Here is a 23,875-nt window from a genome sequence, read left to right as displayed (position 1 = left end):
ATTGCAAAGGCAAATTCACGACAACCCACAGTAATCTCTGCCTGCTTGCCCATCCTCTCGCTTGCTACTCACGTGTGGGCTGAACAACCGTGTGTTCACCTACTCGCCTAACCGGCGACTCGCTGTCCGAGGCAAAATCCTCTTACAGTCGTTCCTTTTTGGCGAGTCCGCACGTGTGGAGGGGGCGGGCTTCCCGGTATGGCTGAAACCCTGCCCAGAAAGGGTGGACCCATGGAATCACCGTCCAATCAAGGTGGACAGTGACGTCAGTTTCACCAAGGCCCCTCCCTGCTGAGGGAGATGGATAAATTACGACACCATCCTCAGGGTGGTGTGCTTGGAGTTCAGAGAGTTCGTGAAGTGCTGAGACAGTTCATTCTGTGCTAGATTACATTCTGGTAAGAAAGAAATGGATTAATTCCATTAAGAATTCCAGAGCTTACTGCTCCTTTGAAGGTATTCAATCAGACCATCGCATCATCTCACGTCGATGCCAGATCAGCTACCACAAAAGCAAGTCACCAGCTAAAGATCCTATGAAGAGCATAGACTGGAAAAGTGTTGTGAGAGATTACAACCTCTGTGAGCAATTCACAGTTGCAGTTCATAACAGATTCTGTATTCTGCATGATGAACTCGAGGATAACAACACCTCAGCATTGTATGACACCTTGATCACTGCCAACAAGGAGATTGCTCTTGAAATGCTCCCCAAGAAAAGAAAGAGTGTTGTTGCAATAGCCACCAGCAACAGAGTCAACACAGCCAGAGAAACATTGAAGAAAGCTTCAAGGAAGCACAATGCTAGACACACCAGAAATACTTGCAGAAGCTTAGAATCTGCTAAAGCTGCTTTTGATCAGGCTTACACCAAGGTCCTAGATGCCCATGTGAAGTCCAAGACTGACGAACTTGACAGTTTACACCGAGAAAGTAAGCTTGTAGCAGCTTGGCAGGTCCTGAAAGAGATCACCAATAAGAAGGCTTCTCCAGCTATCCGTATAAAAGATTACACCATAGAGAAACTTGTAGACTGCTGGTTTAAACATTTTAGCAATCTTCTCGGTAAACTTGAGCAGAACACCAGTACTGATGATCCATTCTTCATTCACAAAGTTGTTGACATTCTTCCCATCAAGACCAGTCTATTCTCTATGGAGGAACTCCAGAAATGCCTGAGAAAGTTCAAACAATCCAAGACTCCTGGCCCCGACAACATTCCAACTGTTGTCTGGAAGAGCCCACTTTTTCATTAAGAGCTGCCAGACTTTTGCAACAAAACTTAGAGGCAACAAACCAGTGACCTTCTCCAAATTTGCCATCATCCCTCTTTCTAAAAAGGGCAATCTCTCTCTTCCATCTAATTACAGAGGTATAACATTGTCACCTCTCGCCGCAAAAATCTACAATTCCATGCTGCTTAATAGGATTACCCCTCGTCTCGATCCTATTCTCTGACGCAATCAGAATGGTTTCCGGAAAGGCAGATCGACAACACCTTAGATTCTTGCCTTGTGTTAGGTTCCCACTATCACGATGCGCGGCACAATTGAAATCGTGGTCTTAATCGTGGACTAATCGTAGTGATCCTATCAGATCTGTCCCCTGAGCATGAATTCAACTGGTAACAGTGAATAAACTGGGACTCACTATCCATTTTCCAACCATATCTGATGGTACCCTCAAAATGTTAACTTTTCGTCAGTTTCACACATGAAAAACTCCCTGACTGATAAGATCTATGCTACATGCATTTACGTATCAATATTTATTTCCAGGTGATGTGTTCTGATTGAAGTGACATGATGGAAGAGCCATCAGCAAAACGAAAATGTACAAGTGGCGAACCTCCTGTAGTTCCTGTGTGCATAGTTCATATCAAGGGTTTGAAATATGGTGAATTACACTTGCTGTCAGAAGATAAGGATGGAGAAAATAAACTTGCCAAACTGCAGGAGGTGAAAGAAATGCGACTGGCACAACCTCCATCATCTTGCCACATGATGAAGGAAACATGTGACCTGATCCCTGATGTGATGGGAGAGCATCATGGCTTTCACTGGCAGTGTTATAAACGTTTCACAATGAACCTTGACAGACTTAAACGTACTGCAAGTTCATCACAGACCACAAATGTTACACAACAGCGCATGAGCTGCAGAAGTTCAAGCGACAAGATTATATTCAACCCTGACTGTATTTTCTGTGGTTCAGAGAATTGGAAAAAGATTAAAGTTAAAGGAAGCTGGACTAGCCAGGGCCTCAGCCAGTTTGAATATGATGGATGGAAGTCAGTGCTTGAGATGGCAGAGAAGAAAACTGATGATAAACTTCTAACAAGAATCAGGGGGCATGATCTCTTTGCTTGTGAAGCGAAATAGCACAAGAACTGTCGCATGCAATACATGCAGAAAGCAGAGAAATGGCAAAGTACAAACCAAGAAGCAAAAATTTATCAGATAGATTTAGAAGCAGCTCATAAGAAGGCATTTGAAGCTGTATGTAAGATTGTACAGAAGGATGGATTCCAAAATCTGAAAATTTTGAAGCTGTCTGATTTGTGGGCCCTGTCACACCTTGACGTTTTAGCCAGCATATGGCAACGTATCAAAATGTATGTAAAACGCTGGCGTACACTGAACTATTGATGTTTTTTTCACTTTTGGGCATATAATAACGAGTTGGATGTATGCATAACGTATTAGTAACGTACACAGAACGTTTCGATAGCTTATAGATAACTTATACCAACGAATGCTTAGCATGTTGTCTGCGTTCACAACTTATGCCCAATGATAGTCTTAACTTATGCATAGCGCGCGGCAGAGTATCACCGATGATCACGTGGCGTAGCCTATTAATAGGCTGCCGCTCAACAATTCAAATCATAACTGCACTAGAAATCGAAGTGTCAACATCACCGTCATGCCGAAGAAAAAAAAAAATCTAAAAAAAAAAAAACCATGGAGTCTGGAACACTGACGGGTTCCTCCTGTGAACCCCATTTTTATATACCAATTCCCCTAAACGCTGCCAATATGCCATTATACGGTAGCTGTAAGTTAGAAACACGTTCAGTAAGTTCTGTGGTCGTCCAGAAGACGTCAAATACGTCTACATATGTCAATATGCGTTGGAGATACGTTACACATAGGTTCAAAGCACATTACTCATAGGTTAGAAATAAGTTTCGGGTACGCTAAACATTACTTCGACGTGTTTCGACTTATGAGTAACTTACAAGTAAAATGTGTCAACGATCGCATAACGTGCCTACAACTTATGGCCAGCGTATGCGGAACGTGTGAGTCATACGACGAGACGGAAAATTTTGAGCATGCTTAAAATTTGTCGACGAGCTCGGCGTGCTACGACGTATGCCAGCGTGCTTCAGCGTGCTCTTAACGTATACAAAACTTACCCAAAACGTATTCGACGTGTGCCAGCGTATTTGCCAAATTTTTCATACGTCGGCATACGCTGACTAAAACATCAAGGTGTGACAGTGCCTTGAGAAAAATATACATTGACATCCTAGAAGACAGTGAACACCGTAATCCAGACTATCGGAGCCACAAGCTTAAACACAAACTTGAAAGTCATTAACCATTTAAAGACAAGCTATCATTCTGTGACATGGGAAAGTTCCAATCATACATTTTGTTCAGCTCAGACATCGATACCCATACAGCAGTGAAGCATGCCTTCGAGTTGGCATCAATGGATATGATTGAGACCACAGGTACACAATTACGACAGTCCATTTTCGATGGTTTCTCAAAGGCACTGGATCCTAAATGGCCACCAAGTCCCTCTGATCTAATGGCACCAGAAAATGTCATCCCAGATGTTCTCTAACAGCTCCTGTGCTACATTTTTACTGGAAAGGCAACAGCCACTACCCCTCGAACGCAGAGACTTGTTCAATCCATAGGGCAAGACATTTGTCGCGCTGCTACCAATGGATCTTGGAAACTCTCAAAACATATCCTTATGTGTGTTTCTCTACGACATCTTTACAAGAGTGAGAAGCTCGTGACTTTTTTGAACAGGTTGGGGGCATTGTGAGAGATTCATTTATGCTGGAACTGGAGACAGCACAAGCAGAGGCAGTGATGCAGTCATCAACACAGCTATCCAGTCAGATCATCAGGTCACCATCTGGGCCCGCTGTATTCCACTCGGAATTTGACAACTTTGATTCACTAATAAATGACCTCGCAGGTAAAGGGTCAGTCCATACTGTCCATGGAATCATGCTTCAAGAAGTTGCTGGTGATGATGTTGAAAAATGCCCAGAGATGCCTTCTCAAGAGAAGGGTAAAAGGCAGTCTCTCCATCTGACAGACACAGTTATACTTCCTGACTGCTATATCACCAAAAGACAGAGTCCCAAGCTGAAAGTTAATCAGCTACTTTATCCAGGTTCTGGAGAAGCAATGGAGCACTCAACTAAAGTGAAAATGATTTGGATGATCATTAGGATGTTGACAAAGAACAAACCACAGGTTTCTGGCTGGTCAGGTTTCATCTCAGAGACAGGCGAGACTCCTACAAAGCTGACAACTATAGATTATTATCCAGTCATTAACCATCCCATAACGGAGTACAAAACTGTAGAAGAATGCTTGCGTGCTGCTGAAGAGGCCAGCAGAGAAGTTGGACAGCCTTATGTCATTACTACATTTGACTTGGGAGTTTGCATGAAGGCCTACCCATTAGTATGGAACTCAACAGACAGGTATGAGAGCCACATAATTCTCATTGGCACATTCCACCTAGTATGCGCTTATATGAAGATGATTGCCAAAAAGATGGCTGGGTCTGGGTTAGCAGATGTTCTCCTAGAAGCAGGACTAATCAGTGGAGGATCTTTGGGTGATGTGATGTCCGGGAAGCACTACGACAGAGCCCTACATAGTCACAAGATTATGTTGGAATGTCTTGAAAGATTGCTCATCGAGAAGTACCTCAAAGATAAAAGCACTGATGATCTGCTCTCGTCTTTCTCTGATGAATCATCAGATAAGCTACGTGCCCTAGTAGATTCCCACAGTCAAGATACTTTGAATGCTGTCTTGATGGACAATTCCTTTGTCCAATTCATAGAGCAGTATGCAGAATTCAAAAAAGGAGTCGCAAATGGACGTTTGGGGAAGACTACCCAGCTGTGGTTGTCATACATGGACCATGTCTGTTTAATTCTATCACACCTTGAAGCCGTAAAGACAAACAACTTTCTTTTGTATGCTGCATCCATCAGTCGCATGACGTCTCTCTTCTTCAGTTTCGGTGGACAGAACTATGCAAGGTGTCTGACATATTTCTTTGTGTTCATAGCTAATATAGACAACTCGCACCCAGGGGCAGTATCACTGATCAAGAGAGGAGCTATCAGTGTCGCACACTCCTTTATCCCTGGCAATCGTTGTGCAGTGGATAAAACCATGGAGGAGACCTTCATGAGGCACGCTAAGTCACATGGTGGTGCTGGAACCAGTGCAGCTGGTACATCTGGACTACTCGCCAACTACCATGCCTTCCAGAGATGGGTTAGGACAACACATGCAAGGTCTCTTTATGTTGATGCTGCACTTGGAATGGCTCACATGTTGGACAGTGGAGAGGGAACAAAGCATCGTGATACACGTCCGACAGAGGTCACAAAAGGAGAAAAGTTGGTGAAAAGGGCCAAAGATACCATTGGAAGTTTTCTTAATCTTTTCAATATAGAGACAAATGATCAATCGTTGATACTCTCATCAGGAAGTGCTGCATCTGATGCTGTTTCAGATGATGTTCGAAAGGCTGAAGCTGTTGGTGAAAAAGCACGGGATGAATTTATTGAAGCTCGACTGAAGAATAGTAAAGATTTATTTGAGCCTGTGAAGAGACTGAACTTCAAAACTGTGAGTGACATGAACAAGGTATCTAAGATGAAGACAACCAAGAATAAGGTCATACAGTACAAGCAACAGGGTAATGTAGCCTTTCAACTCTTTGTAAAGTCACAAAACCAGGACTTACAAGTCGAGATGAAAGAACTGTTGACATATCCATTAACTCCCGTACCATACAGCATCGCTACAGCTGATGGATATCTTGCTAAGACTGACAAAGCAAAGGCATTTCAAAACCTGATCAAGGATTGTAATGATGCTGATGTACCACCAACCAATGAAACATCAACTCTGTATGATGGCAATGCTTGCTTCTATTACCTGAAATAAATACCAAGTAATTTTAGTCAGATCTCTTACAAAGTGTTTGACATCATTGGAAAAACAGGAGATGTGGTATTTAGCACTGATCAATATTTGCCTGATTCAGTGAAGTCGATGAAGAGGTGACGTCAGGGCTGTGGAGAAAAGCTTTTACTTACAGGTGAAGCCACTAAGAGACCACCTGATTGGAAATTGTTCCTGTCAAATGATGAGAACAAGATACAGCTCATCAAATGTCTGCTTAGGCTCTGGAGTGGTGATAACTATGCATCAAAGTTGCATGGAAGGCGAGTGATCTTTGTATGTGAGGGCATCGCATATTTGCTCACATCTGCTTATGGCCAAACAACAATTAGAGAGGAGCTACCACTGCTGAAATCAACTCAGGAAGAAACTGACTCTCGTATGATACTGTATGTTCAGTATGCTCGACTCAGAAACTATCAATTTGTCTGAGTAAAAAGTCCAGACTAAAATGTATTTTTCATCCTATTACACTATGCTGCCTCTGTTCATGGTACAACTGTCCTGTTTGACACAGGCAAAGGCAACAAGCAGAGGATGGTAAATGTCAGTGAACTAGTTGCAGATTTTGGCCAGGAAAAGTGCACAGCTCTCATGGCACTCCATGCTTATAGTGGCTGTGACACCACTAGTGCCTTCCGAGGAATTGGCAAACTTAATCCTGTGAAAACTCTTTTGCGCTTTCCAAAATATATCTCTACTCTGCAGAAACTGGGCGATGCTTGGGATATTCCTGATGAGCTCATTGATGAGTTTGACACGTTCACGTGTGCCATGTACGGTAGAGCGTCAAAGGTGTCAAAAGTTGATGATTTGCGACTCATTGGTATAAACGAGCTCTGTGCCAGGCAAAGTCGTCTTGTGCCTTCAGGGAATGTGGATATGGCTAACTTACCACCTTGTAAGCGAGCTCTTACCCAGCACATTCGGAGAGTAAACCACCAAGTACGGATTTGGAAGACTGCGCATTGTCCACAACCATGGATTCTGAAGGCCAGTCAGGGACATAGTTGGGAGGAAAAGGATGGTAGCCTTGATCCTCTATGGAGTCTATGGTATGAAGGAGATGTCCTCCCACGGCAACTGGCTGACATTGCTGAAGTCACACCTGATGACACTGACTCTGATGAGGATTCAGATATGGATGCATTTGATGATATAGAGCAGGCATTGGAGAGTGATGATGACAGCGATAATGAATATTATGCGTAATCCATTCACAATGACATTTGACAATGACATCGAGGCCCGGGTTACCAACGACCGCCACTGGTACCGGTGGTCAGCAGGGTACCAGTGGAAATTGTGCTACTGCTGGGCGAAGGAGGAGAAGGAGACGGGGAAGGCGAGTCCGGAGGCAGTGGGAGAGGGGGAAGGGTAGAAGTGTGGAGGTGAGAGTTGGAACTCTGAATGTAGGGACAATGACTGGCAAAGGGTGAGAGTTGGCTGATATGATGGAGAGAAGAAAGGTGGACATACTGTGTGTACAAGAGACCAAGTGGATGGGGAGTAATGCTAGGAGCATTGGAGGTGGTTTCAAACTGTTCTACCATGGTGTGGATGGGAGGAGAAATGGTGTCGGGGTAATCCTGAAGGAAGATTATGTCAAGAGGGTATTGGGGGTGAGGAGAGTGTCTGACCGAGTGATGAGTGTGAAGTTGGAAATTGAAGGGGTGATGATGAATGTCATCAGTGCATATGCCCCACATATGGGGTGTGAGATGGAGTATAAAGAAGATTTCTGGAGTGAGTTAGATGAAGTGGTGGAGAGTGTATCCAAGGATGAAAGAGTGGTGGTTGGAGCAGATTTCAATGGGCATGTTGGGGAAGGGAATAAAGAGGATGAGGAGGTGATGGGTAGGTACGGTCTCAACAAGAGAAATGTGGAAGGGCAAATGGTGGTAGAGTTTGCAAAAAGAATGGAAATGGCAGTGGTAAATACGTATTTCAAGAAGAAGGAGGAACACAGGGTGACATACAAGAGTGGAGGAAAGTGCACACAGGTGGATTACATCTTAAGCAGGAGATGTAACCTGAAAGAGATTAGTGACTGTAAGGTGGTGGCAGGGGAGAGTGTAGCTTGACAGCATCGATTGGTGGTCTGTAGGATGACTTTAGAGGTGAGGTTGAGGAAGAGAGTGAGGGCTGAACCAAGGACCAGATGGTAGAAGCTGAAGGAGGAAGACTGTTGCGTGAAATTTAGGGAGGAGGTGAGACAGGCGTTGGATGGTGGTAAAGATGGGTGGGATGATTGGGCAACGACAGCAGAAGTTGTGAGGGAGATAGCTCGGAAGGTACTTGGTGTGACATCTGGACAGAGGAAGGAAGATAAGGAGACTTGGTGGTGGAACAAGGAAGTACAGGAAAGTATAAGGAAGAACGGGTTGGCGAAAAAGAAGTGGGATAGTCAGAGAGATGAAGAAAGTAGGCAGGAGTACAAGGAGTGGCGGTGAAAGGCAAAAAGAGAGGTGGCAAAGGCCAAGGAAAAGGCATATGACGAGCTGTATGAGAAGTTGGATACAAAAGAAGGGGAAAAGGATTTATACCGATTGGCAAGACAGAGGGACCGAGCTGGGAAGGATGTGCGGCAGGTTAGGGTGATAAAGGACGCAAATGGGAATGTGCTGACGAGCGAGGAGAGTGTGTTGAGAAGGTGGATGGAGTATTTTGAGGAGCTGATGAATGAAGAAAATGAGAGAGAGAAGGTTGGAAGAGGTGGAGATAGTGAATCTGGAAGTGGGGTGGATCAGTAAGGATGAAGTGAGGACAGCTATGAAGAAGATGAAAAGTGGAAAGGCGGTTGGCCCAGATGGTATACCAGTGGAGGCATGGAAGTGCTTAGGAGAGATGGCAGTGGGGTTGTAAACCAGATTGTTTAATAAAGTCTTGGAAAGTGAGAGGATGCCGGAGGAGTGGAGATTAAGTGTACTGGTTCCGATTTTCAAGAATAAGGGTGATGTGCAGAGTTGTGGAAATTACAGAGGGATAAAGTTGTTAAGCCACACCATGAAGTTGTGGGAAAGAGTCGTGGAAGCTCGGTTGAGAGGAGAGGTGACGATCTGTGAGCAGCAATATGGGTTTATGCCAGGAAAGAGCACCACTGATGCAATGTTTGCTTTGAGAATGTTGATGGAGAAGTATAGGGAAGGTCAGAAGGAGTTACATTGTGTGTTTGTGGATTTAGAGAAAGCTTATGATAGGGTGCCAAGAGAGGAGTTGTGGCATTGTATGAGGAAGTCGGGAGTGGTGGAGAAGTATGTGAGGATCGTGCAGGATATGTATGAGGACAGTGTGACAGCGGTGAGGTGTGCGGTAGGAATGACGGACCAGTTTAAGGTAAAAGTGGGATTGCACCAAGGATCGACTCTGAGCCCTTTCCTGTTTGCAATGGTGATGGATAGGTTGACGGACGAGATCAGACTGGAGTCCCCATGGGCTATGATGTTCGCGGATGATATCATGATCTGTAGGGAGAGTAGGGAGCAGGCTGAGGCGAGCCTCGAGCAGTGGAGGTACGCACTGGAGAGAAGGGGAATGATAGTCAGTCGGAGTAAGACGGAGAACATGTGCGTAAATGAGAGGGAGGGTGGTGGTATGGTGCGGTTGCAAGGAATTGAGGTGGGGAAGTGGATTGGTTTAAATACTTGGGATCAACTGTCCAAAGTAACGGAGAGTGTGGGAGAGAAGTGAAAAAGAGAGTGCAGGCAGGATGGAGTGTGTGAAGAAGAGTTGCAGGAGTGATTTGTGACAGAAGGGTAGCTGCAAGAGTGAAGGGGAAAGTATATAAGACGGCAGTGAGACCAGCTATGTTGTATGGTTTGGAGGCGGTGGCACTAACAAAAAGACAGGAAGCGGAGCTGGAGGTGGCAGAGTTAAAGATGCTGCGATTCTCGTTGGGAGTGACGAGGATGGACAGGATAAGAAATGAGTATATTAGAGGGACAGCGCAGGTAGGACGGTTTGGAGACAAAGTGAGAGAGGCGAGATTGAGATGGTTTGGACATGTGCTCAGGAGGGAAGCGGAGTATATCGGGAGAAGGATGCTGAGGATGGAGCTGCCGGGTAGGAGGAGAAGAAGAAGGCCAAAGAAGAGGTTCATGGATACGGTGAGGGCGGACATGCGGGTGGTTGGAGTGTCAATGGAAGATGTGGAGGATAGAGCAAAATGGAGACGGTTGATCCGCTGTGGCGACCCCTAACGGGAGCGAGCCGAAAGAAGAAGAAGATTCACAATGACATTTTGTGGACATGACATAATAAGTTTCAATTGTTTTTCTGAAATGAACTTATAATTTATATTCTTTATGTGCAGTTAGGAATATTTTCTCAGTCTGACGTCTTACTGGTGACTGCATGTTGGGTGTTGCAACAGTGATGTACTTATGTTTAAGACGTAATACCTGGTATATCTTTAGTTGGTGTGGGACAATTTTGGTATCAGTAGAAAGGTAGTAAAATTTGTGATATCATAGAAATATTTATTTGTTTGTGTCAAGTAAAATGAGCATGAATATACGTTATTTCAGATATCTCAAACATTAATAATAATAACAAAAACGATCTCTTATAATGCTTCATCTTCCTCTTTCACACATGTGGTTCTCTTCACTGTATCATAATGCACTACTCTTCTGCTATTTAACCAGACTGCTCTCATTTCGACCTTTCCTTCATACCTTGCCGAAAAAAATCCAACTGTTACAATGTTTCTTCTCTCCATTCTCTGAATTTGCCTTTATTGCATCCATCAAGAATTGTGTTTAATCGCATCTCTGACCTAAAACTTAAAAAACCACAGTTTGCTATGAATGTTCACTTTCCATCAACCATTCTTTTTTTCCAACTTCAGTGCCAACTCACTCCTCACTCGCACTCTCAAAGCAACCATCCCACTCTTCTCCCTCCAAGCCTCCCTCTCACATCTCTCAAAAAATTCCTCCTCACCTTTCTCCCACCATTCATCCCCCTCACTCATCCTTCCCAAAGTTGCCCCCCCCTGCCATCCACAAAGCTGCCTCCTTCCACTGCCCTCTCACCTCCCTCTCTTCACTCCAGCTCCTCAAATCCTCAACTGCCTTCTCCCCCTCTCTTGTTCCCCCTCTCACTCAGCACCACAGAGCCTTTTCTCCTCATTCGGCCCCTTCCCCGAACTGTTCTGCAATCCCCCACATTCTTTCAACAACCCTCCTTACCTCCCCTCCTCATCCCTTGTCCTACCCTCCCCCCCTACTCCCTGTAAACAAAGCCTCCTCCCCTACCTCTTCATTAAAAGTGTGGACCTCAAATATCCGGGGCCTTTGCTCAAACCTTTCAGATCTTTCCATACAGGTTGCCACTGACAAACCAGATATATTCTGCCTAACAGAAACTCTCCTCCCCCAAAACGTGTCTGACTCCCAATTATCTCTCCCTGGTTACTCTGTCATCCGGTTTGACAGACCTCAACCTCGCCCGAGTGGAGGAGTTGCTCTCTTCATCAAAGACTCTATGTCTCACTCTCCATGCACTGCGCTCACTCCCCCACACCCCCAGGAATACCTCTGGCTACGGCTTCCCCCCCACTCCCACCTCATGTTTATATGTGTACTGTACCATCCACCTAACAGTGATGACTCCATCTACACCTCACTATCTGAAAACATGGACCAACTTCTATCTTCTCATCCAAACTCTCTCTTCCTCATATGTGGCGACTTCAATTGTCATCATGCCAGTTGGCCAGGTGTGGGTACCTCTCTCACCTGTCATGGCACCTCAGCAAAAGCTTTCTGCGACTCATTGGAACTAACTCAATCGGTCAACTTCCCCACCCGGATCTCAACCAATGGTACTCCATCTTTTCTGGATCTGATTTTGACAAATTTCCCTGACAATATCTGCTGCTCTTCCTTCGCTCCAAACGGTTCTTCTGACCACGTCCTTGTCAAAGTGGACATCTCTCTGGCGATTATCAGAGAACCACCTCACCGCAGGTGACCTCACCTCTTGTCAGGTCAGGTTCGATCTGTGACCTGCTACAGGTACCATGTAAACCTGTACTAACCTGTTCCATGGTCGGGTTGTCGGCGACTAAACCGTCTCCCCCACCAGGTTTTCTGGTGAGGAGGGTGTTTGGATATGGACACCCAGCAGGATTAAAAACAAAACCTGTCAAAGGGCGGAGGAGCTCCTTGTGAGCCAACGGCCATCCATATCTAGTGCCCAACTGTGTCTGCGGACGTCCTCCTGCAGTTGGGTTACTTCTTATTAGGAGGTTGGTGGCAGGATTTGCACTCCAGCCACCGTAAAACGCTTCATTCCGCAAAACGCAAAAACGCAAAAAAATCTGAAAACCCACTCCGTGGGAGTACCTCCTGTGCAGCTTCCCTTCGCAGGGCAGCTCACCGGATGATGGGATTGGGGCAAAGCCTTCGGGACCCCCAATCTTTGATAGGAGGGAAACCACGGGGTAACATCCCTGGGTCAGATTGCGGGAGAGTGTGTCGGAGTGGTGCTGAGGTGTCGTCCACCAGACGGCGGTCTCCTTGGGTTAACCTGAGGCGGTCCCTTCGGGTGGGTGCCTGGAATGTCCTATCCCTAAGAGAGGATGATCACCTGTCTCTGTTATCATCTGAGCTCAAGCGTTTGGACATCGGGATTGCAGCTCTCTCTGAGGTTCGGAGACCGGATTGCGGCGAGATAATGGTGGGTGGTTACACCTACTATTGGTCTGGTCGCTCTGATGGTTACCATACCCAAGGAGTTGCTGTAGCTGTGTCCAATAAGCTGACCCCAATGATAATTGAGGTAACACCGGTCAACGAGCGTATTATGAGATTAAGGATTTGTCACTCCTTAGGTGTCATTTCCCTGGTCTCTATTTATGCTCCGACTGAGGCGAGTGATCTTACCGTGATGCATTCTACGCCACACTCGAGTCTGTGGTTGATCAGTGCCCCAGACGAGATACACTTCTAGTCTTGGGGGATTTCAATGCATCGACTGGAACTGATAGGGATGGTTATGAGGTGTGTGTTGGTCCCCATGGGTCAGGAACTATGAACCAGAATAGCACTAAGTTCCTTGACTTTGCAAGAAGTCATGGACTTAGGGTGGCTGGTTCATGGTTTCAGCGCCCGCAAGCTCATCGCTGGACTTGGTATTCCAACGCTGGCGGTGTGGCAAAGGAGATTGACCATGTCCTCATTGACGGTCGTTGGAGGATGATCCAGAACTGCAGGGTCTACCGGAGTGCTCAGTTCCTCAATACCGACCACAGGCTTGTTGTAGCAACTCTAAAGCTGCACCTTAAATCCTGGAGAATGGTACCATCCCAGCCTAGGCTGGATGTTGCCAAGCTCAGGGATGAGAGAGTAGCTGAGGAGTTTGCGAACAGGCTGAGTGGACACTTGGGGGTCTGGGTGCTTTGGGGGTCCTGAAGAGTTGTGGAGCACCTTCAAGACCACCGTCCTTGATGTTGCCGGTGGATGCCTTGGAGCTCACCGCAGGGCAAAGAAGAATTTTGTCTCTCAAGGGACACTGGATACCATTGACCAGAGTCGCAGGGCCAGGCTGAATGGCAGAGCTGAGCTGTTCAGGGAGCTGAGGCGTAAAACTGTACGTGCACTGAGGGTGGACAAGGAGGCCTATGTGCGAGGAATCTGTGAGGGGTAGAGCATCACCTGTGGACAGGTGATTCTCGTCCCGCTTACAGGGGAATTCGTGCATTACGTTCATCCAAGCCCATCCCTCGGAGCACTGCAGTTCGAGCAGAGAGTGGTAGGCTCTTGACAGAGGAGTCTGAAGTGAAGGCCCGCTGGGCCGGTTACTTTGAGCGGTTGTACCAGGCTGATCCCCCAGCTGTCGAGTTGGACGTCAAGGGTGTTACAATCCCTGTTGCTGACCCTCGAATCAACTGTGGTCCACCATCACTTGTGGAAACACGGGCTGCGGTGAACCAGTTGAAACGGGGCAAAGCTCCAGGGATCTGTGGCATCCATGCTGAACTTCTCAAGGCTGGTGGAAATGCTGCACTCGCGTCGTTGCATGCAGTTTTGTGCTCTGCCTGGAACACAGGCATCATCCCAACTGACTGGAAGAGGGGCCTTGTTGTCCCTCTCTGGAAAGGGAAGGGTGATCGCCAAGACTGCAACAACTACCGAGGGGTGACGCTGCTCTCAGTGCCGGGCAAGGTCTTTGCTCGGATAATTCTTGATAGGGTTCGCCACCATCTGCTTGAGCACCAGCGTCCAGAGCAGTCAGGCTTTACACCAAAGAGGTCAACGATTGACCGTATCCTTGCTCTTCGTGTCCTCACTGAACGCAGACGAGAGTTTCGGCAGGGGCTGCTTGCAGCCTATGTTGATCTCTGTAAAGCGTTCGATTCAGTGAATCGGGATGTCCTCTGGAGGATTCTTGGTCTTCGTGGGGTGCCACCAAAACTGATCGATCTGATGTCTGAACTCTACTCTGGTACTGAGAGTGCTGTGAAGTGTGGTGGTACCGCCTCTGACTTATTTCCAGTTGTTACTGGAGTTCGTCAGGGATGTGTACTTGCCCCCACACTTTTCAGCACTTGTATGGACTGGATTTTTGGGAGGATGTCGGAGAGATCAAGTTGCGGTGCATCGTTTGGCAATGTCAAGATCTCGGACCTTGATTTTGCAGATGATGCAGTCATCTTTGCGGAGACTTTAGACATCCTCTTGGGGGCCCTCGAGGTGCTGAATGAGGAGTCGGAGCCGTTGGGATTACGGATTTCTTGGGTCAAAACAAAGATCCAGGCTTTCGGTGACATCTTGGATGCTGCTGTCCTGTCTGTGTCTGTTTGTGGTGAGGATGTTGAGGTCGTGGATAGATTCACTTACCTTGGCAGTGATATTCATGTCTCCGCAGGTTGTGAGCCGGAGGTCAATAGACGTCTGGGTCGGGCCTGGGGAGTCATGGATTCACTGGATCATGGGGTGTGGCGCTGCCGGTACCTGTGCGGGAGGACGAAAGTCCGAGTCTTCAGGTCCTTGGTACTTCCAGTCTTGCTCTATGGGTGCGAGACTTGGACTTTGACCAAGGATCTGAGACGGAGACTTAATTCCTTTGGTACCAGGTCTCTTCGGAGAATCCTTGGCTATCGCTGGTCGGATTTTGTGTCCAACGAGCGGTTGCTGAGAGAGACTCGGATGAGATTTGTTACCTGCATAGTCCGTGAGCGTCAGCTGCGGCTGTATGGACATGTGGCTCGTTTTCCTGACGCTGATCCTGCTCACCAGATTCTCTCAGCGAGGGAGTCTCATGAGTGGAGGAGGCCAGTGGGCCGACCACGTGCCTCATGGTTGCAGCAGGTTGACCATCATCTCAAGGAGATGGGGATGGGCCTGGCATCTGCCTGGGGGATGGCCAGACGGAGGCCCCTGGAGTACCGGCGGAAAGTGGACGCAGCGACGCGCTGTTCTGGCACATGCTCCCATACCTGACCTGACCTCACCGCCGTCGAGTCTGGCATTTCACTCAAGCCGACTGGCAGGGTCTCCAAGCAGCCCTCAAACTTATAGACTGGTCTCCCATCACTACTTTTTCCAACATCAACTCATCCTGGGAATTCTTTCAAAGAAACTTGCTCTCCCTCATGCACAGATTTATCCCCTCTCGTATTCAGTTGTCCTCCCCTTCCTCCCGCCCTCAGTTCACTGAAGCTTGTGGCGTGGCAGTTGTCCTGAAACAACTTGCCTTTGCCTTATGGAAAGCAAACCCAACTGAGGGCAATCTCAGTTCCTTCCATAAAGCTCGGAACAAGTCCTACCCTCAGCAGAGCCAGAAAACAACATCTTTCTCATCTGAAGTCTGAACTCTCAAACCTCTCTCCCTTCTCAAAATCCTGGTGGCATCTAATCAAATCTGTTTCTGGTGTATGTTCCCCCTCCATCCCCTCCCTTACCTCAAATGGCCGCACAGCTGATACCGCACGTGAAAAAGCTGAATGCTTAAACTCGGTGTTTGCAGCTAAATCTTGTGTCCAAAACCCACCTTACCCAGTCGCACCCAACTGTCCCTGGACTCTGTCTCCTTTTCTCCTGACAAGGTGGAGAGCTTGCTGTCAAACCTCAACTCAGATTCTGCAACCGGTCCAGACGGCATCAGCCCACGTGTCCTCAAAGCCTGCTCTTCTGGTCTTGCTCACCCTCTCTCTGTTCTATTCACCCTCTCATTTGATCAAGGCCATCTACTTGGAAATCTGCAAACATCACTGCCCAGCACAAAAAGGTTCAAAAACAGATCCCTGCAACTACAGTCCATCAGCCTTCTCCCAATCATCAGCAAGGTTATGGAATCCATCATCGCTTCAGACATCAAATCCTTCCTCTTCTCCAATGGCTTGATCTCTGATCATCAATTTGGTTTCAGACCAGATCACTCTACCCTGGATATGCTGCTTCTGCTCTCCCAACAATGGATGGAAGCCCTCATTGCCAGACAGGAAATCCGAGCCGTATCCCTGGACACATCACATGCTTTGGACACAGTCTGGCACCCTGCCCTGCTCACCAAACTCTCTTCCTATGGTATCCAAGGCCATCTCCACTCATGGCTCGCAGACTTCCTCTCCCGTCGCAGTCACCGTGTGGCCCTAAATGGAGTTCTTTCATCCCCCCTTCCTGTCCAGGCTGGAGTTCCTCACGGTAGCGTTCTGGGCCCTGTTCTTTTAATGGTTTTCATCAATGATCTCTCCGACTCTCTGGAAAATCCTCTATATCTCTTTGTTGATGACTCCACCCTCTGCCGTACCATCGGTCATCCCTCAGACCAGCAAGCAGCAGCTTCTTCGCTCACTGCTGATCTGGATATAATCACAAACTGGTCCAACACGTGGAACATGCCTTTCAATCCGGACAAATCTCACACTCTCACTGTGTCTCTTCGAAAGGACCATTTAGAACCCCCCCCATCCACTTTCTCAACAATCCTCTGGAAGAAGTCCTTTCTTTCAAGCTTCTGGGTCTCACTATCTGCCATGACCTTTCCTGGGAAAGCCACATTTCAAACCTGGCCTCCAAAGCCAGTCGCCGACTGGGAATCCCCCGCCGTGCAAAGTCCTTCCTCAGCCCACCTGAGCTCATGACCACTTACAAAAGTTTTGCCCGGAGTCTGATGGAGTACTGCTTTCCTCTCTGGGCTGGTGCTCCTGCCTCCCACCTTTCTCGGCTTCACGCTGTAGAAACCAAGGCATTTCGGATCATTGGCATCTCCCGCAATGAGGCTGTCTTTGGGCCTCTCACTCAATCACCGCAGGTTTGTCGGTGGTCTTTCTGTCTTCTATCGTCTCCTCTCCAGCCTCGCCCCCCCCCGATCTCTCTGCGATTTGTCCCCACCAAATTTCCGCAGTGCGCTCAAGGTCTGCCAACAACCCCCTTCTGGTAAAACTACCAAAATCACGAATCACTGCTCACCTTCACTCCTCCATTCCTCTTTTTTTCCTGCCTTTGGAATAAACTCCCTCACTCTATTCATTCCCATTCTTCCCTCCAGGCCTTCAAAACAGCTGTTCACCACCACCTCTTATCATCCCCCATCCAAATCCTCGATCTTTTCTACCCCTGTTAATCCACCCCAAACCCACCTCCTTCAAATTCCCTGCTTTCCTTCCTGAAAGTCCCTGTAATATCCATCTTATATTCCCCATGTTCCCCGTCCCATCGCTCTCCGTTCCACAGATCTCCTAATGTCTCTGTTCCCCACTGTTTTGTCCTTCCCACTCCCTCCCTTCTTGTCTCATGCCCCCCCCCCCTTGATGTGCGTTGTGTGTTGGCTCTCATACGAGCCTCGACAAGGTATACAAAAAAAAAACATTTAAAATCTGAGTTGTCAAAAGGAAAGGCGAAGTACTCCTCTTCATCACTTCTTGGGACAAACATAACGCTATTACATTTGACAGATGACTCTATTTTGAAAATCTGCATGTGATAATCTTTCATTTGATATATAATTTGTTAATATTAATGCTTATTGGGCAACTGCAGAGATCTTATCAGTCAGGGGATTTTTATGTGCGAAACTGAGGAAAAGTTGACATTTTGAGGGTACCGTCAGATATGGTTGGAAAGTGGATAGTGAGTCCCAGTTTATTCACTGTTACCAGTTGAATTCAAGCTCAGGGGACTCTAAGGCTTCAGAAAAATATGGGGTCGAAGGGTTATTGGGGGGGGGGTGCACGTGGACCATATCTGACCCTTGGCCTACAAGCAATTGCCATGATGTACAACAACCCCTCGAGCTATGTTTAAAGTATGGATGGCCCAACCAAGGAGTTTCTTACAACTGCAGGCATCTCCAAGGGGACACCCTTGCTCCTTATCTTTTTGTTATAGTTGTGGATTACATTCTCAGGCAGTCAGTGGAGACCATGAAAGAGAAAGGAATTGACATCAAGCCAAAAATATCAAATCACGACAGAGATAAGCATCTCACAGCCCTTGACTATGCAGATGACATTGCCTTAACAGCGACACTTTTGAAGGATGCTCAAGACCTTCTTATTTATGTTGAGGATGCTTCAGCTTCGGTCGGTCTGTTTCTAAATGTCAATAAAACAGAAAACATGACAGTAAATGAGGATGCTGATCTTCTACCAATCTTCTCCAAGGATGGCTCACAACTAAATGAAGTCAAAGACTTTGTACTTCGGGTCTTATGTAGCTGACTCCAAGAAGGACTCAATATCATGCAAAGGTAAAGCCTGGAGTGCATGTAACAGACTGCAGCACATCTGACAGTCTAACATTTCAAGATCTACCAAACTTGCATTCTTTAAAGCTTGCGTTGAGAACATACTCTTATATGGATCAGAGATATGGACCATGAAGAAGGCCCTGCAGGACCGGCTTGATGGCACATATCCTCGGCTTCTTATGAGAGTTCAGAACATCAGTTGGCGGGAACACAGAACAAAAGCAGAGATCGACGCAGACATACCACCCATTTCTACCATTGTAGCTCGTCGCAAAACACAATTTGCTGGTCACTGTTTCCGCACGAATGACCAAATTATATCTGACGTGATCTGCTTGAATTGCCTTGCCCAACCAGAGGAAGAAGGCCACTGAAATACATCGACTGCGTAGCAAGGGATATCCAGCATGACATAGCGGACATGCAGACACTGATGATGGACAAAGACTCATGGCGCAGCATTGTGAACTCTATCTTGGATGCATCCGCTGAGTAGTAGTAGCATCTTTCAATGATCTGATCTAACATGTTTTGTCATGCATGGTCTGATCCTTTCATTGACCTGATCTAACATATTGCAAGAAAAAAGAAGATTTTAGGAAAAATGTAAATATATATGAAATCTCAAAAAAAGACACCCAAACAAGGTCGGAATGACACCACATTATGATGCCCCAATCCGACACCACAATCCTCCTCTTCTGGATTACTATAACAACATCTTTTGACATTGTTCCATTACAATCCCACAACAAAAGTAAAATGTCAAAGGATATCCTGATGGTAATCCATAAGAGGAGGATTGTGGCATCGTAATGTGGTGTCATTCCGATCTTGTTTGGGTGTTGTTTTGAGATTTCATCGCTCTGTTTTTCTTAAAAAAAAAAAAAATTCTTGTATTCTTATGTTTTCTACACCAGAACTCGAATTGAGAGGGATAAATAGCGATGATATTTTTGGAGGATGATCAAATCGTTAAAAGGTTAAAAGAAAGGAATCTTCGGGCCTGATCTCACTTGATATTAAAAATCTTTGAGTCTGTGGATAACCTTGGGTAATGTATTGTTTGAATAAATAACTTAAGACTAGAGCCAAATGTTCAAATGGGATATCATTGGTCAAAAATCTCGTCCCCTGTGGGGACACGCTGAGGACAAATAGACAGATGGGATATTTCTAAAAAAATTAACTTGTGGGTAGGGAGAAATACGTAAGATATTTTTAAACGATGGTCAAATAGTTTTCCCCTTTTTCCCCAATCACTTCAATGTTAAATGAGGGGATGTCCCACAACTCTCAAATTTATATTTCTGAGGGTGTTGATAAAGTTTAACATCCGAAGCTGTGCTTGGATTAGTTTTTGAATGCTTTCCACTTTCACAGAATATGTTTATCTTCAATGGCCTTACAATGTGCTTTGTTTTGCTTTCACTTTTTACCTTGATTACAGAACTCCACCTCCCCCCCCCCCCACAATGTGCTCAAAATGCAGTGTGTCTTTTTTTTAGGCCTATCTGGAGACCCTGGACACATGGGTGATCCTGGCACTGATGGAACAAGTGGCCTTACAGGAATGACTGGAAGCCCTGGAGATTTTGGTGATACTTCCAGCATGGGTTTACCAGGCATAAAGGGTGCCACGGGACCATTTGGATCAGGAGGGGTACACGGTTCAAGGGGAAGAACTGGGAAGAAAGGACAGAGAGGAGCTCTTGGATTTCCAGGTGTCAAGGGTGTCTCTGGCCTACCTGGTGAGGTGGGTGACATAGGCATGCCTGGATCCAAAGGACTTCCAGGGTCTGTAGGTTTTCCTGGGTTACAAGGATTTCAAGGGATGTGCGGACCGATTGGTGGAGTACCGTTAAGAGGTCCTCGTGGACCCCAAGGAGAACCTGGCCACCCAGGTTTTCCTGGACCTAATGGCTATGATGGTGATGCAGGTAAACCAGGCCCTCCTGGTCCTCCCGGTCCCTCATGGCAAGAACAAGAAGCTGCTGAGCAGACTTCGATAATGGGCTTGTCTGACAAGGACATAGCAAGTAGTTTCGTGTCCAAACTAGAACGGCACTCAGTGGAGCGTATACTTCTGCCAGCCTGAACAATTTACATTTTGTATCGCACTGACAAGCCGGATCTGATGACCGGAACTAAAGCCCCTGTCACACCTTGACGATTTAGCCAGCGTATGGCAACGTATCAAAATTGATCTAAAACGCTGGCGTACGCTGAACTATTGATGTTTTTTTCAGTTTTGGGCGTATAATAACGAGTTGGACATATGCATAACGTATTAGTAATGTACACATAACGTTTCGATAACTTATAGATAACTTATACCAACGAATGCTTAGCATGTTGTCGGCGTTCACATCTTATGCCCAATGATAGTCGAACTTATGCATAGCGCGGCAGAGTATCGCTGACGATCACATGGCATAGCCTATTAAAAAGCTGCCGCTCGAAGATTCAAATCATAACCGCACTAGACATCGAAGTGTCAACATCACCGTCATGCCGAAGAAAAAAAAAAAAGAAAAAAAAGCATGGAGTCTGGAACACTGACGGGTTCCTCCTGTGAAGCCCATTTTTATATACCAATTCCCCTAAACGCTGCCAATATGCCATTATACGGTAGCTGTAAGTTAGAAACACGTTCAGTAAGTTCTGTGGTCATCCGGAAGACGTCAAATACGTCTACATACGTCAATATGCATTGGAGATATGTTACACATAGGTTCAAAGCACGTTACTCATAGGTTAGAAATAAGTTTCGGGTACGCTAAACATTACCTCGACGTATTTCGACTTATGAGTAACTTACAAGTAACGTATGTTGACGTGTGTCAATGATTGCATAACATGCCTACAACTTATGGCCAGCGTATGCGGAACATGTGAGTCATACGCTGGCATACGTCGAAAAATTTTGAGCATGTTTAAAATTTGTCGACGAGCTCGGCGTACTACGACGTATGCTAGCGTGCTCTTACCGTATACCAAACTTACCCATAACATATTCGACGTGTGTCAGCGCATTTGCCAAATTTTTCATACGTCGGCATACACTGCCTGAAACGTCAAGGTGTGACAGCCCCTTAAAATCTAATTGGCTTGTTCTTGTCATTGAACCAACTCATCCACCCAGTTTTGTCATAATCCATCCACAACTTTTTGAAATATCATGCTATATATATATATATATATATATATATATATATATATATATATATATATATATATATATATATATATATATATATATATATATATATATATGTATATATATAATTTTGGCCTCATTTCTCAATGGTGGAGAATCAGTTAAAAATTAAATAATTCTCGGATCTGGATCCAGATACGGATCTTCACCAAAATCGCATCAATTCGCCTTTGTCACACACCCAACCTGTCTTCCAAATTTCGTCTGAATCCATCTGTAACATTTTGAAATATCCTGTTCACAGAAAGACAAACAAGCAGACAAGCCTTTGAGTGCCGTCAACAATAGAACCTGACGCGATGGGCCTGTTCGATGGGAGAATGACCTGAGGATTAAGCACAAGAAAATTCATGATTCTAGCTTCAAGGGTTAATGCTGCAGATTGTTTTTTCGTTAAAATACCTCCACATTTAGAGGTTTTTCGGCCGTTGCTAAGCAACGGTGGTGTCCATAGCAACGGTTCTCATTTGCACACAACTTGGTCATGGTATGAACCTACCAACCAAGTTTCATCGAAATCGCCATTGTATTAACTGAAATCGCCATTTTAAATAGTGATAATCAGGGTAGAACAAATGTCAAAAAAAAAATTTTTTGAAAAAAATTATTTTTTTCGACGAGATCGACTACCCAACAGACAAGGGTGAAAACATAACCTCAGCCCACCTTCGGTGGTGGAGTAATAAATCTGTCGTCATTTATCAGAGTCTGTTGAACATGAAGGTTTCTGTCAAAGGTTCAGAGCTGAAGACACTTGTTTCCCGTTCAATAGATCAATAGTCATCATGGATGGACAAAAATGAGTCATCATCTCCGCCGTAAATGTCTACATGAATGTTTGTATTCCAGAAGACACAACTGTTTATGTTGGTTCAAAACTAGGGATTGTGTATACAAGACAAACATTGATGGTTGGCTCTTTCTACTTATTATGTGGGCTCGAAGACTATTCCCCAGACGTTTTCATTTCCTCTCTTACACCTGTCTCCTCCCAAGCTCCTTTCCCTTTTCTCTCTCTTCATCTTACACTCCCCTCACCTGTTATTCACCTTTGACTGTGCCTGAATGCAACCCCTCCTCTCATCGTCATGTTCGTAATATGTAGATTGCTCTTTACTCGTTTTTTGTTTTTTTGCAATCCCTAGCTTTTGATAACAAATAAACGGAATTCTTCTCGGTAAGGAATGTAAAGAACCATGTTTACCTGCCAGTAAAATCCTAGGATAGCAATTGGTAACAGGGCAACGGCTGAAATGGTTTACAAGCTTTGTACCTACTCAATGGAATATAGTTTACAAGTTTTCATGCATCTAGTTTATTAAACCGTTAACAGGATCTTGAGGTGGTGTTCTATTATTTACCAGAATCTCATGGGAGAGTTCACATAACCTTGGGAAGTTCACAAGAATGGCAACAACAAAGCTAACCAGAAAGTAGATCCTCCAAGTCTCAGGGCTTTCGATGAAGAATTTTGATAATTAGCAGAGCCTATCGATCACTTTGTTGATGGACAAATTAGTCTTCCTGTTTATCAAATTTACCCTTACATCGAGTGTTTTAACCTCTCTCCCCCACCCCCTCCCCTTTCCCCTTAAGCCCCTTGTTCATCCTGATGTCCCTTCCCGCTATAAATGTCTCACACACGATGAAAGGCTTTGACAGGCCCCTCCGTTTAGTGGGAAGGGTGGGGGGGGGGGGAGTGGGAAAC

The 23,875-nt window shown here is 45.8% G+C and overlaps 2 protein-coding genes and 1 pseudogene across 5 annotated transcripts in view; all 3 read left to right on the top strand.

The window, feature by feature from the left end:
• Positions 1–6,238, top strand: part of LOC147019402 (uncharacterized) — a 6,388-nt pseudogene extending 150 nt beyond the window's left edge.
• Positions 1–23,502, top strand: part of LOC147019400 (collectin-12-like) — a 117,109-nt gene extending 93,607 nt beyond the window's left edge. For 3 of the 4 annotated variants that reach the window (XM_085893830.1, XM_085893829.1, XM_085893828.1), the window contains one exon: positions 20,456–23,502. In XM_085893830.1, coding sequence (XP_085749956.1) covers positions 20,456–21,045 — 590 coding nt within the window. In that variant the 3' untranslated portion in view covers positions 21,046–23,502. The remainder of the gene's footprint in view (positions 1–20,455) is intronic. The other variant, XM_085893831.1, reaches the window with a different exon arrangement.
• On the top strand, positions 6,786–7,460 carry LOC147019401 (uncharacterized). Its single transcript, XM_085893827.1, has one exon. The coding sequence runs from the start codon at positions 6,786–6,788 to the stop codon at positions 7,458–7,460; it is 675 nt and encodes a 224-aa protein (XP_085749953.1).
• Positions 23,503–23,875: the final 373 nt, after the last annotated feature.

The sequence above is a fragment of the Eptatretus burgeri genome, chromosome 9 (genome assembly GCF_056783735.1).
Source record: "Eptatretus burgeri isolate ZD-2024b chromosome 9, Ebu_testis_v1, whole genome shotgun sequence".
Taxonomy (NCBI): domain Eukaryota; kingdom Metazoa; phylum Chordata; class Myxini; order Myxiniformes; family Myxinidae; genus Eptatretus; species Eptatretus burgeri.
The sequence above is the reverse complement of the archived record's forward strand: the minus strand, read 5'-3'. Positions and strand labels throughout refer to the sequence as shown.